Genomic DNA, 13,565 nt, shown 5'->3' with positions numbered 1-13,565 from the left:
GCCCTCCGCGCACTGCGCGGCTCGCACGGCCCCGGGACCACGCCGCTGAGCGCATGGAGCTAAGATTACAACCCAAAGCACTGACTCGAAACGGCCGACGGAAAGTTGAGCCAAAGAGCCACGTACGTTCCAGCACGTAGTTCCTTGATTAGGTGCATAGATGACACAGCCCAACAGCCCAGGTATTTTTATAAACTAGGACCCCAACTTTATTCATTCACTTTTACTTTGGGCTGATTTGTTTTCTTTCCCAGTTGTGTTTAAATTTCAGGTCCCCAAGAGGATTTTTGCAAAGGGTAGGGCACGGCACAGATATGCACTAAAATAATAATAGCTAACACTTGTGCAAGGATTCCTTCATGAATTTATTCAGCAGATGCTTTTTGAGGGCGTCCGTGTACGAGGTCACTGGGGATGCATCGCTGAACAAGACAGATCCACGCCCACTTGGAGTTTCCGTTCTAGGGGAGAGAGAGAGACAAGGAGTAAACTGAGATGCAGAGGGTTTGTGGACCGATCCTGTGTAGGTCTCTCTGCACTAGCAGCCCTTTCTGTTGAATAAGTAAATGTATGAAAACTTGGTGCATCACTGAGGAGAGGCTTCGCCTGGTGGTTGAGGCAGACTGTGGGACTCAGGGCCCTTACTGGAATCTTGGCTCTGCCAGCTACTGTGTGACCTTGGGCAAGGAAGGTATTTAAGGGTCTCTGCCCTGCGGTTTCATCATCTGTAAAACAGGCGATAATAACAGTTCTTACTTCATAGAGTTACAGGGAGGATTAAATGAGTTAATACACATGAAAGTGCTGAAGCTGACTTGGCACGCTTGGCACCCTGAGCCGTGCTTTGGTCTCCTTTGCCAGTTCTCCCAACCACAAAAGGTTAGCGAGCCCCAAGAACTCAGTCTTTGATCCTCTCCTCCTCCCTATCCACATGCCCTTCCTTGGCGATCTCATCCACTCTGTGGCTTTACATACAACCTATATGCCAATGATTTCAAAGTTTACATCTCCAGCCTAGAACTCTTCCTGCAATTCCTGACTCATATACCCAACTGCCAGTTTGAGACTTCCACTTAGATATCAGTGTTCTCAAACGGAACAAGCCTCAAACTGATCTTAATCTTCTCCCCCCAGAACCTGCTCTCCTACCATCTCTTCTTATCTCAGGAAGTGGCAACTCCATCCTTCCAGTTGCCCAGGCCAAAACAATCGGGGTCATCCTTGACTCCTCTCTTTCTCTCAGACCCGGGGTCTCATCTGTCAGCAAATCCTATCAGCCACATCCTCAAAACATATCCAGGATCCACCCCCTTCTCACCACCTCCCACCCTGGACCAAGTCGCCATCGTCTCTCACCTGGATTATCGCAGTAGCTCCTATATTTCAGTCTCTTCTCAATACAACAGCCAGAGTCATTCCATTAACCCCTCCTTCTGTTCCATTCACTCAGCGTAAAAGCCAAAGTCTTTTAAAAATAAGCACAGATCTGCCCTCCACTTCCTCTCCCTTTACCCCTTACCTCCCTGACCTCATCTCCTACCCCTCTTCCCTCCTTGCTGTTCCTCCAAGAAGCAGGGCGCTCTCCGTCCTCTGCATTTATTCTCAGGGCTTTCCCTGTGCAGGGATTGCCCCCCTTTCCAGGCCACTAAGATTTTTATACCAATACCTCCTTGCCAGTGGGGCCTTCCCTGGTCGGCCTTTTTAAAGTGGCACCCCCAACGCTCCCTATGCCTCTGTCCCACTTTATTTTTCTCCCTAGTATTTATCACCACCTAACACACTACTATGCAAAGGAGACCAAAGCACGGCTCAGGGTGCCAAGCGTGCCAAGTCAGCTTCAGCACTTTCATGTGTATTAACTCATTTAATCCTCACTGTAACTCTATGAAGTAAGAACTATTATTATCGCCTGTTTTACAGATGATGAAACCGCAGGGCAGAGACCCTTAAGTACCTTGCCCAAGGTCATACAGTAGCTGGCAGAACCAAGATTCCAGCACGGGCCCTGAGTCCCACAGTCTGCCGTCAACCACCAGGTGACACCTCTCCTCAGTGATGCACCAAGTGTTCATACATTTACTTATTCAACAGAAAGGGCTGCTAGTGCAGAGGGACCTGTACAGGATCGGTCCACAAACCCTCTGCATCTCAATTTTCACACAAGTAACATACCAGCCTGCATCCTTGATGGGATTTGTTGAAACTAAAAATGATAATGGACATGAAAGGCTGTGTGAACGGCAGCATGCAGTGTCCATGTTACACCGTGTCACAGCATCTCTGGGTTAGAAGAGGGCTTTCTCCACCCTTGAAGAGAATACCGTCCCTTCCCAATGCATCACATAACTTCATCACATCCCTGGTGTACAGTGTGCTGCTTCTCCGCTTGAGCCCTTTCTCTCTCTGTAGTTCTATTTGTTAGAAACTTCTTTGAAGTAAAAGATACTGCCTATAATTTCTACCGATCAGATCAAGCTTCTCCCTCACTGAGACACCGAGTACAAGTCTATAATTTAACAGCATGCTCATATGCCCTTGGGTTTCTCCAGGCATCTCCCCCGATTGCCCTTCTCTTTGAACCCAGATTTGGTTTTCCAAACAGAATCAGTCAGTCATCTGCAAGGAAAACAGAAACTATTCTAAATCAGCATGGCTCTAATGCAGGGAGCTGGTTACACAGGTGATAGAAGAGGCCAAGACATAACCCTGAGGCAACCCAGAGATTAGCAACAGCAGGAACATTAGCAACATCCTGCCAGTGGAAAGGAGGAGATGGTGTCATTAGAGACTAGGGGCCTGGCTCTCCTGGCTGAAGCTAGACCCACAAAAGGCCTTTGCATCAGGAGCTGGAGCCATGGAAGGGAAGCTGCTGGAGGCAGAGGAAAAGGGAAAGAAAAATCCTGCCTTCTCCTTTGCTCAGATCCCCTCCCATCTCCCAGCAGTGCTTCCTCTTGACTGAACCCAGTGGAAACCCAGCCCACAGGGCCAGTCCCTGCAACCCACTGCTGAACAGGGGAGGCAAGGACTGGATCTGAGAGGCAACAAGTCCAGGATCAACACAACCCAGCCTCCACCGTCTGGCCTCTGCCTGCCTCTCTGACTCTGTCTCTTACATGCCCCCTTTAGTACCCCCCAGCCACACTGCCTTCTGCTTATGTTCCAGCCTGGGCCTTTGTACTGTTCTGGGGCCCTCTGCCTGGGGTGCGGGTCATCACATGCTGGCCTCTTCTTATCTTTCAGATCTCAACTCACAAGTAACCACCATCACGAGGCCCCTCTTGACTTCCCCAAGATAAATCAGCATCTCCCCCACAGCTGCCCTCTCACTCTCTATTACATCTCTCTCTCTCTCTCTGTCTATCACATAGCACTCTTTTCACTATGTGAAGTTTTTTGTTCATTTCTTTATTCAACAACTAGTTGAGTACCAATAAATGCCAGGCACTGCCGGAGGCACTGGGATACAGCAATGAACAAAACCCATAAGAACCCTGCCTTCATGGAACTTACATTCTAGGGCATGAGACTGAAAGTAAAGGAAAGTCAGAAGGTGGTAGATGTGAGGGAGAAAAATAAAGCAGGGTGGGGATGTGCTGGCAAGGGGGTTTGCTGTTTTAACAGGGTGCTCAGAGGAGGCATCACTGATAAGTGAGATTTAGAGAAAGACCCGAAGGAGGTGAGGAAGTGAGTCATATAGATACCTAGGATAAGAGCACTCTGGGGATGGGGAAAAGCCAGTGCAAAGGCTCTTAGGCTCAGCATATTGAAGCTGAGAGAGTGAGGGGAGGAGTAAGAGGACAGGTGGGGGCTGCGGGACAGATCCTTTAGGACCTTGTAGGTCCCTGTGAGGACTTTGGCTGTGAAAGGGTTAGAGTAGAGGAGTGAGCTGATCTGACTTTAACAGGCTCTCCCCAGCTGCTATGTTGGGAATAGACCATAGGGCGGCAAGGGTGGAAGTAGAGAGACCAGCTAGGAGCCTACTGAAAATAAGCCACAAGAAATGCCGGTGGCTTGTACCAGGGGGTAGTGGGGGAGGTGGTGAAATGTGATCAGATGCTGAATGAATTTTTATAGTAGAGCCAACAGGATCTGCTGATTTAGATGGGGGGAGTGTAGGAGAAAGGGAGGAACTGAGGACAACTCCAGAGTTTTGACCGTAGAAATGGGAGGATGGAGTTTATTATAGGGAGAAAGACTGCGAGGGGAGCGGATTTGGGATAGGAGATTAATAGTTCCGATCTGAACCTTGCAATAACCACTAGCACTAACATACACTTACAATGTGCCAGACAGTGTTCCAAGTCCTTAACATTTGATGACTCAGTTAATCCTCTCAGAACTCTATGAATAGGCAGTAATATTCCCATTTTATATATGACATAACTGAGGCACAGAGAGATAAATAAAGTCCCGAGATCACAAAGTCAGCAAGTGGCAGAGCCAACAGTCAGAACCAGGCAGCCTGGTGGCAGGCTCCATGCTTTCAGTAGCTACCCTCTGCAGCTACTGGGTGGACATCCAGTGGAGAAGTTGCCTTGGCACCTGGACATGTAAGCCTGGGCTCAGGCGAGAGCTGGAGGCTGGAGATACTAATTTGTATATATTTGGGAATTGTTTTCATTTCTTAGGGCTTCCATACCAAAATACTACAAACTGCGGGGCTTAAAACAATAGAAATTTATTGTCTCACAGTTCCAGAGGCTAGAAGTCCAAAATCAAGGTGCTGGCAGGGTCATGCTCCCTCCAAGACTTTGGATAGAAGCATTTCTTGCCTCTTTCTAGCTTTTAGTAGTGGCTGGTGAGCCTTGGGATGCTGCCTGTTGCTTGGCCAAGGATGGAGCCTGGCCTCCTGAGCCATGACCTGTAATCAGCAGGTGAATGATTAAGGCCACTTGGCTTGCAGCTGCATCGTGCTTCTGCCATCACAGGGCGTTCTCCCTGTGTTCCTATCTTTACATAGTCATAATGGATTAAGGAATCACCTTACTTAGTATGACCTCATCTTAACTAGTGACATTTACAACCATTCTATTTCCAAATGAGGTCTCATTCTGAGGTAGCCGGGGTTATTACTTCAACATATATTTTTGGGGGACACAATTCAACCCATAACAGGAATCTTTAGGATACAGGTGGTAATTCAAGCCATGAGACTAGAGGAGACCACTTCACAAGCTCCTAGAGAGTGAGTAGAAAGGAGACCAAAGACCTAGTTTGGGGAACGCCACACTGGAGAGTTGAGGGGATGAGGAGAAACCAGCAAAGGAGATTGAGAAGGAGCAACCAGCAAGGTGGGAGGCAAAGTGGGAGTGTGTGGTGTCTTGGAAGACAAGGGACGAAAGGGTACAAGGTGGAGGGGAGATCAGCAGAGTCCAGTGCAGCCGATGGATCTAGGAGGGTGGGGAAATGGCTATCTGATTGGACAACTTGGAGGTCATTTGTAACCTTGGCAAGCACTGTTTCAGTGGAGCGGAGAGGATGAAAGCCTGGTTGGCATGTGCTCATAAGGGAATGGGAGGAGAGGACTTGGGGACAGCAAGTACAGAAAACTCTATGTGTTTATGGTCTGTCTCTCCACTCTAGCGTGGAAGAACCATGAGAGCACTCAGCACATTGTATTTGTATCTCCCTCAAACGTGGGAGCCCATAACTTTCCAGTTTGGTGATACCAACAAAGAGTAGAGAGGAATGATATGGTTGGACTGATTTCTCTGGTTCCTTCCAGCTCTGAAATTCTGATTGTGTAACTCGTTCTGTCAGCCTCCCTTGTATTAATACAGTAAGGAATTTGAGTCATTTATTTGTTTTGGTAAACTACTGTTAAATGAAATGGCTGGAATAAGTGTTCCACTCATAAATTTAACAAACATTTGTTGAGTGCCCACAATGTTAGGTGCTATATATATTGTCTCATTTAATAGATGTAAGAGCAGAGGGCCTCGGGTGGGGAAGGATGGTCAGGAGAGGTAATGGAGGCCTCCTACTGCTAACATGCCCTGAGGTCAGGGTGCTCTGATGCGATTCATGCTACTGTGGTTGCCACTGAGGAGGGAAGAGGCCCTGTATGGCCCGAGTGCAGGAGGTTGCACAGCTGCAGCTGCCAGGGACACAGAGTAGCATTTACCAAGCCATAAGCAACCTCTATCTGCTTCGCCACTGAGCAGCCCAGGGTGGCCACACAGAACAGCTGTTCAGGCACTGGGAGGAGGGGAAGAGCTGGTCTTCAGGTTCATTCAGCTACAGGGCAAACACCCAATTCTCCGCCACATTCAGGGCACAGGCTTGTGTTGTGATGAACAGAGCCATTAGGTTTTTGCTGCATGGTCCATTTCGGCTCTATGAGGCCTGTGGAATAGGTCAGGGTTTAGTAGTTACATTCTAAGGCGAAGAGAGGAGAGCTCTGAGCATTGTAAGATCTGCCGGGGAGGGGTAGAGCCAGGACAATAACCTAGAGGCCTTGACTCCAAGTGTCTGCCCTAGGAAGAATGGAAAGAACATGGATTCTGTAGTACAGTCCTGGATTAAATAATCTTCACTTGATCACTGCCCACCTCCCCACCCTCCATCCTTTCTGAAACAGGGTACCTCACTTTCCTCATCTTCCTCATGGTAGGAAGAAAAATGTCACCCTTATAGGGTTCATTTCAGGATCAAGGGCATAATGTGCTGAAAGTGCTTTGTAACATACAAAGTGTCTCCAGACAATTATTTCGATTATAACCACCAGGCCAAGCTTCCTCTTGCGATTACAGGTTAGTCTCTCCGACCCATCTGACCTGGCCCCCTGGTTCCACTTTCCACTCATTTTCTCCGTCCCTCCCCCTTCAGCAAAGAGAGGAAGTGAGAGACAAAGAGCGCACGTGCGTCTAACACCCAAACGAAGCCTGGCTCCCCGCAACACGCAGGCTTCGCCGCACCCCCGGGGTGCTGAGAGGTGCTCCCCGCCCAGAACTACATTTCCCAGCAACCCTTTAGAGGCTCCAGCGGCGCGGGGAGCGAGGCGCATGCGCCGAGTACCGCCCCGCCTGGTGTCGGGGCCGCCCACTCCGAACCGTTTCGCCCAGCAGAGCCGGCAGGTCCCGGGGCCGCGGCCGCGGTGCTGGCCTCCCTGCTCTTCCCGGGCCGTAGCGGGCTCAGGTTTGCCTTAGCTCCGGTCAGTGCCATGATCCGGCAGGAGCTCTCCACATCCTACCAGGAGGTACAAGGCAGTGGGGGGCGGAAGCAAAGTTTCCAGCGAGGCGGAGGAGCGGGGTCCCGGGGTCTAGGGCGGGTGGCGTCGAAGGGGCGTCCGGGCGGGCCGTGCGCAGCCGAGGAGCGGTGCGTGCTCGGAGGAGGGGTCCCCGCGTGCAGAGGAGCGGCAGACCGGGAAGGAAACGGGGCGCCGAGCCTCCTCCAGATGCTGCCGTCCCTTGGCTGAGGGATGGAGCCGGGGCCCCCGAGCCGCGCCCCGAAACCAGCAGGTGAATGGTTAAAGTCCCGTCGGGCCCGGGCAGCGGCGCCGCCCGCCGGCGGGACCCGAGTGGCCCCGAGGACCCCGGTGTTTTCTGCCACAAGTGGAAGCGCCCTCGCCCTCCTCCCAGCTGGAGCAGATGCGCGGTGGGCGTCAGCCCTCCTCCAAGCCCAAGGCCTCGTGGCCCCGCAGCTGTTAATGACAGGGATAATTAACGTCTTGTTGTGGTGGCCGCCTGACTTTGAAAATGTGCTTTCACCAACACAGCTGCTGCTCGCTCCGCTCGGTTTTTCTCTGCAGTCTCACCTCCTCCCACGACTTTAACTATCACTTTCCTGTTCTTTGTCTCTTTCTTATCTGTCCTGAGCTACAGGCTGCGGATCCAGCTTTTCCCTCAGACCAGCTCTTCCTCCTGCCTCTTACTGAGACTAGTGACCTGCTCTCCTCCTCTCGGGTCCCACGCCTTGGTCATCGCTGGTAGTCTTCCTCCCCTGTGCCCTTCACTTTGCCCCCCTTACTTGGCAAGTTCAGGCAGTTTCACATCCTCAATCCTCAGGTCCCTGTGCTCCAACCACCTGAGTGTGATAGTGTGTTACCACCTCTCCCTTTGGTGTCCCCCATGCTGTGCAGATTCCTTTTGAGGCCCTGCCTTGATCCCAGAGCATTCCTTTTTTACATACACCTGATGCTGCCCTTGGTCTACCCAGAACAGTCTAAACTTCTTAGCAAGCTTTCAAAGCTTTATACAGCTCAGCAGCTGTATCTTCTATTACCTTCATCATCTCCTCACCCATCTAGCTTCTGGCCACACTGGAAGCTCCTGCTTAAAAATGTGCTCCTGTTTAGCTGCATTTATGCCTGTGCTCGCACCATTTCTTCAACTCCCTCTCAAACTCCATTGGTTAAAATGCCCCCATTATTCAAGTCCCGGGTGGGGGGGGGGGGGGGTGGTTGTTCATGCTCTATGGAGATGACTGCCCAGACCTGTCTAGCATTCTGCCTGTCCTTCTCACATGAACCTGCTGCTGTTTTGATCAATAGTGGTCAATATTGATGTACATTCTCCCTTTGTAAATAATACTGTGTGGAGTATATAAAGCAGATGGCTTAGTCCCACAGTAGAAGAGGTAACTGAGTTGAAGACAAATGAGATTTACCTGACTTGCCTTTTTTTAGTGTAGGACCTGGACTGGAATCTGACTTTGCAACAGATTTCTATATTTCTCCTACCATCTCCTTTATCCAAAAGGAGCCTGATGGATTTTAACCAGTGCTGTGGATTCTGTGGCCCCTAGATTCCATTCCCTAGACAGTGAGGGAAGCCTGGGGAATGGCTTGTGTCTTTCCCTGACTCTGAAAGTTTTCAGGTTTAGAGAGAGTAAAGCCTAGTGGGTAAATATGAGGACTTCGAAGTCAAAAAGCCCATATTCCTATCCTGGCTCTGCCCCTTGCCATTTCTGTGACTTTTGTCAAGTCACTTCACTTCTTTGAGCCTCAAATTTCTTCATCTGCAAAACAAAGGTAATGATAGTCCCCCGTCTCATAGGTTGTGAGAATTAGATGGGTTGGTATTTGGAACATGCTTTGCTCAGTGCCTGGTGGTAGTGACCTCTCAGTAGATGATAGCTCTTGTTAACAGGACCTGGGCAGCTCCTGCTCCTAGGGAGGTTTGGGGTCCTGGTTTACAGGACCATGTCCCTCACCATCCACATATAACCTGCAGTATCTCCTTACCTAGCAGGGCTCCTAAAATCTTTATTAAAATATAGGCAGTTATCCTGGTGGCAGGGGCAAGGCTGAGGGTGGAGTCAGTTTCTATTTGGGGGCACCCCCACAGTGGAAGACAGTGGGAGGAACCCTTCCCTTGCCTTCTTCAGTGGCCCATTCTGAAGTCCCTGTCTCTCCCCTTCTTCAGAAGAAGGAGGCCTCCGGTGAGTGGCCTGCATTTTTCTTGCCTGGGTCATTCTGAGAGTGGACTTAGCTCCAAGTTTGGTTTCTTTTCTGAGGGGAGATTTTGGCTTTAGGGGTTGGGGGCATGCTGAGAATTTGGCGAGGTGCAGGCAAGGAGGTGGGCTCATTATGGCTGCAAGTAGTCAGGAAGAGAACTGGGTTGGGAGCGCATTGCCACCTGGGTTAGCCTGAGCCTGGGTGAGGCTTGGATCAGAGAACTTTGGGCCTTCCCAGGACTGACATCCTCCTTTCCCTTTGGCCAGCAGGAACTCTGGGGACGTTTTGATCTGTGCTCCCGCTGAGGGCCTGTGTCTCATGGTGCCTCCTCCAGCCTCCCAGCCCTCTCCCACATGTTGGTTTTCTTTTCTTTGGAGCTTGGACAGCTTGAAACTGGAGGTTTTACCTGATTCTAAGGGGCAGGAGTGGACACGTGGAGAGGCAAATGGAAGAATAATAGATACACAAAGAGCTTTATTTTAACTCAAGTCTCTTGGAGATGAATTTTTTTTTTAATTAAAAAATTTTTTTTTTAAGATTTTATTCTTTTCCTTTTTCTCCCCAAAGCCCCCCAGTACATAGTTGCACATTCTTCATTGTGGGTCCTTCTAGTTGTGGCATGTGGGACGCTGCCTCAGCGTGGCTTGATGAGCAGTGCCATGTCGGTGCCCAGGATTCGAACCGATGAAACACTGGGCCGCCTGCAGCGGAGTGCGCGAACTTAACCACTCGGCCACGGGGCCAGCCCCTTGGAGATGAATTTTTAATAAAAGTGTCTTGAGACCTTCATCACTGACACTGTGTGCCTAAGAAAATGTTTGGGAAACCTATCGCCTTCTCTGCCCTCCCAGTTCAGTGATTGGTCCTCCTCTCAACTCTGGTCTTGATCTCTGCGGCCGCCTTCCTTAATGCTACAGAGGCTTGTTGGTTATCACTGTTTATCCTTTTTTGCCCCCCTGCCTCCTCAGTGGCGTCATTTTCCCCATTTGACAGGTGGGAACACTGACGCAATGAGGTTGAGGTTACCTGCTACCAGGCTGCTAATTAGCATCTGTCTCTAGGATGGATTGCCCTCCCCACTTTGTCCTGCTGGTTGCAGCCTGAGGTGGTGGACTTTGGTCCAAGTTCTGGAGAGCTCTCACACCAGCTTCTCTGTTCCCTCCTCTTTCTCAGCGGAGTCTTAGCCACATTTCCTCCTCCCTTGGGAAGTAGTTAAGATCATGGGCTTTGGAGCTAGACCAACTTGGATTTGACTCCTGGCTCTATGGCCATGGAAAGTGTTGTGGGTTGAATTGTATCTCGCCAAAAAACCGTGTTGAAGTCCTAACCCCAGTACCTCAGAAAATGACCTTATTTGGAAATAGGGTCATTGCAGATGTAATTAGTTAAGATGAGGTCATGCTGGAATAGGGTGGGCCCTAAGCCAATATGGTGGCCTTACAAGAAGATGATCATGTGAAGACACACAGACTTCGTGTGAAGACGGAGGCAGAGATTGGATGCATCTGCAAGCCAAGGAATGCCAAGGATTGCTAGCCATTATCAGAAGCTAGGAGAGAGCATGGGCACGATTCTCTTTCACAGCCCTCAGAGGGAACCAACCCTGCCGACACCTTGGTCTTAGACTTCCAGCCTCCAGAACTGTGAGCGGATGAATTTCTGTTGTTTTAAGTCGGCCAGTTTGTGGTGCTTGGTTAACTCAGCTGTGGGAAACTAATATATAGCAAGTTACTTGAGTTTTCTGAGCTGCAGTGTCCTCATCTGTAGAACTGGCATAACACACCCTACATCATGTGATTTTTTTGGTAACAGTTGAGTGAGAAGCAGCTTCTGCTTTCTTATTCGAGCCCAGAAATGCAAGGCTGATGGAGCTGACCTTTTTTCTCCCTTTAGCTGAGTGAGGAGTTGGATCAGGTGGTTGAGAACTCAGAGCAGGCGGACGAGCAGGAAAAGGAGACAGGCAGAGTCCAAGGTGCAGGAATCTTACCAGGTAAGTGGGTTCGGTGCTGGGGCTGGAAGTGCTGGAAAACGGTGCTGTGCTGTTGCTGCAGCTGGAGGCCTCAGTCCAGGTGCCTCACCAGCTGGGTACCCGAGGGAGGGGAGGAGCCCCCCTGCCCTGCACCCTGGTGTGGGATCTCAAGTGTTGCCCTAGTTTTAAAGCTACACATATTTAACCAGCCATGGGACAGAGGATGTGTCCAGTATCTGCTCTTTCCCTTGCTCCGGTTTGACGTCTCCACTCCTGCCCCTTAGAATCAGATAAAACCTGAAGTCAGGCCATTGGATACAATAGCAAGGGCTTTGGGTCTCTGCTCTTCTGTTCCTTTTTCCCTAGGAAGCTGTTAGCAGTTGAGCCTCTAATATCTGGGTCCCTTCCCAGGGCCCTCTGGGAGCTAATCTAATAGGCCCCACCTCTCGGACATGGGGCCTCTTCAGTATCTCGGACATGGGGCCTCTTCAGTATCGTTGCCCAGCTAGGTGATGAGGGTCCCATTCATATGGAGCCTTGCATTAAGTCGACCACTCTTCCCCCTGGATACACTCTGCTCCCTTAGCTTCCGTAATATAGCCCTTCTCAGACCACTCCTTCCAGACTCCTTTGCAGTTACTATCCAGCTCTTGGATGTTAAACGTTTGTCAAAGGCCCCGTTGCCTCAGTCTAGAGGGCGATCTCACCCAGGCCCCCTCCTCCACTTCAGTCACCCCTTGCTTACACGTGACTGCCATATTTACGTCTGTAGCCCAGAGGTTACCTAGAAACTCCAGACTTATGGATCCTGTATATGCAGATGCCCGGTGATAGCTCTGCTTGGATTACCCAAGGTACCCTAAACTCCACGTGTCCAAAATCGCCTCATGATCTCCCCCCACCCAGCTTGGCCCTCTTCCACTGTTTTCTGTTTCCAGGAATGGTACCACCACCCATCAGTTGAACCTGGGAGTCATTCTTTTTTCCTTCCTTCTTTTCTTCCCCTTTTTTTCTGCCCCCTCAGCCCTGCTGGCCTCTTACTTTGGGCCTCACTGCTTCCCACCATTGGGCTTTTTTGTTGTTTTCCTCCTCTGCCTGGAATTCTCTTCCCTCTGTCATCTAGTTAATGCCTAATCCTTCTTCAGCTCTCAGCTCATGTTTTCTTACAAAGCCCTCTCTGACCTCCTGGCTAGATCCCTTCCCCCCAACTCTACGACTTGGGCTCCTAGCCTGCGCACCTTTCCCTCACAGCTGTCGCTGATGGAGTGATATATTTGATTGCTTGACCGTTGGAATGTAAGCTTCATGAGGGTGGAGACCAATCCATTTTGCTCACCGCCTTAGCCCTGGCCATGCAATAAACATTTTGCTGACTGAATGAATGAGTGGATGGAGCCCCCGCCTGACTCCAGCTTCTTAGGTGGACTGAGGCAGGTGGGATTCAGCTCCTCTCGATTCCTGTATTTGTAGGGGAGCGGAACTGTGTAGGAAATTCTGTGACTGCATCTAATCCTTAGAGAAGACTTTGTAGAAGGAAGGAGGCTGGAAGGGCAGCTCGTGTTCGCTGACTGCTTCCTCTGGGCCAGGCTCTGTCATACCCATCGCCCCATTTAATTCTCATAACAAGCCTGGGAGCTGGTCATTTTTACGGATGAGGACTTGAGGCTCAGGAGGTTAAGTAAAGAGTGGGAAGATCGCGTAGCTGGTAAACAGACAGACTGGATCAAGACCCCAAACTCTCTCCTGCTGTATTGGTTTTTAAAAAATGTCTTAAGCCTGCTTTTATTGAAGCCCAACGTGTAAATGCTAGTAGCGTGACAGCCCCCACTCTGACTCCAGGCACTGCCCCAAAGTCCTAAGGCCCCAGGGAGAACAGTTTAAAGGCCCTGTATATTAATTTCCATTGTTCCTGTAACAAATTACCACAAACCTAGTGGCTTAAAACAACACAAATTTATTATCTGATAGTCTGGATGTGGAAGTCCAAAACAGGTCTCAGTGGGACAAAATTAAGGTGTTGGCCGGCCTCAATTCCTTTCTCGAAGCTCCAGGGGAAAGTCCATTTTAGTGCCTTTTCCAGCTTCTGGAGGCTGCCTTCATTCCTTAGCTCACGGCTCCTTTTCCGTCTCAAACCGGCCGGTTGAGTCTTTCTCTCATCTCATCATTCTCACCCTGACTTCTGCCTCCCTCTTCCACGTT

General features: G+C 50.1%; 1 protein-coding gene across 4 annotated transcripts in view; it reads left to right on the top strand.

Annotated features, from left to right (window-relative positions):
• The first annotated feature begins 6,995 nt into the window (after positions 1 to 6,995).
• Positions 6,996 to 13,565, top strand: part of PACC1 (proton activated chloride channel 1) — a 32,547-nt gene continuing 25,977 nt past the window's right edge. Inside the window, exons 1-2 of one of the 4 annotated variants that reach the window (XM_014834810.3) lie at positions 6,996 to 7,198; positions 11,291 to 11,387. In XM_014834810.3, coding sequence (XP_014690296.1) covers positions 7,163 to 7,198; positions 11,291 to 11,387 — 133 coding nt within the window. In that variant the 5' untranslated portion in view covers positions 6,996 to 7,162. Of the gene's footprint in view, positions 7,199 to 8,474; positions 11,041 to 11,290; positions 11,388 to 13,565 lie in introns of those variants that run through there. The other 3 variants (XM_044758622.2, XM_070497671.1, XM_070497670.1) reach the window with 3 other exon arrangements.

The sequence above is a fragment of the Equus asinus genome, chromosome 25, assembly GCF_041296235.1.
Source record: "Equus asinus isolate D_3611 breed Donkey chromosome 25, EquAss-T2T_v2, whole genome shotgun sequence".
Taxonomy (NCBI): Eukaryota; Metazoa; Chordata; class Mammalia; order Perissodactyla; family Equidae; genus Equus; species Equus asinus.
The sequence above is the reverse complement of the archived record's forward strand: the minus strand, read 5'-3'. Positions and strand labels throughout refer to the sequence as shown.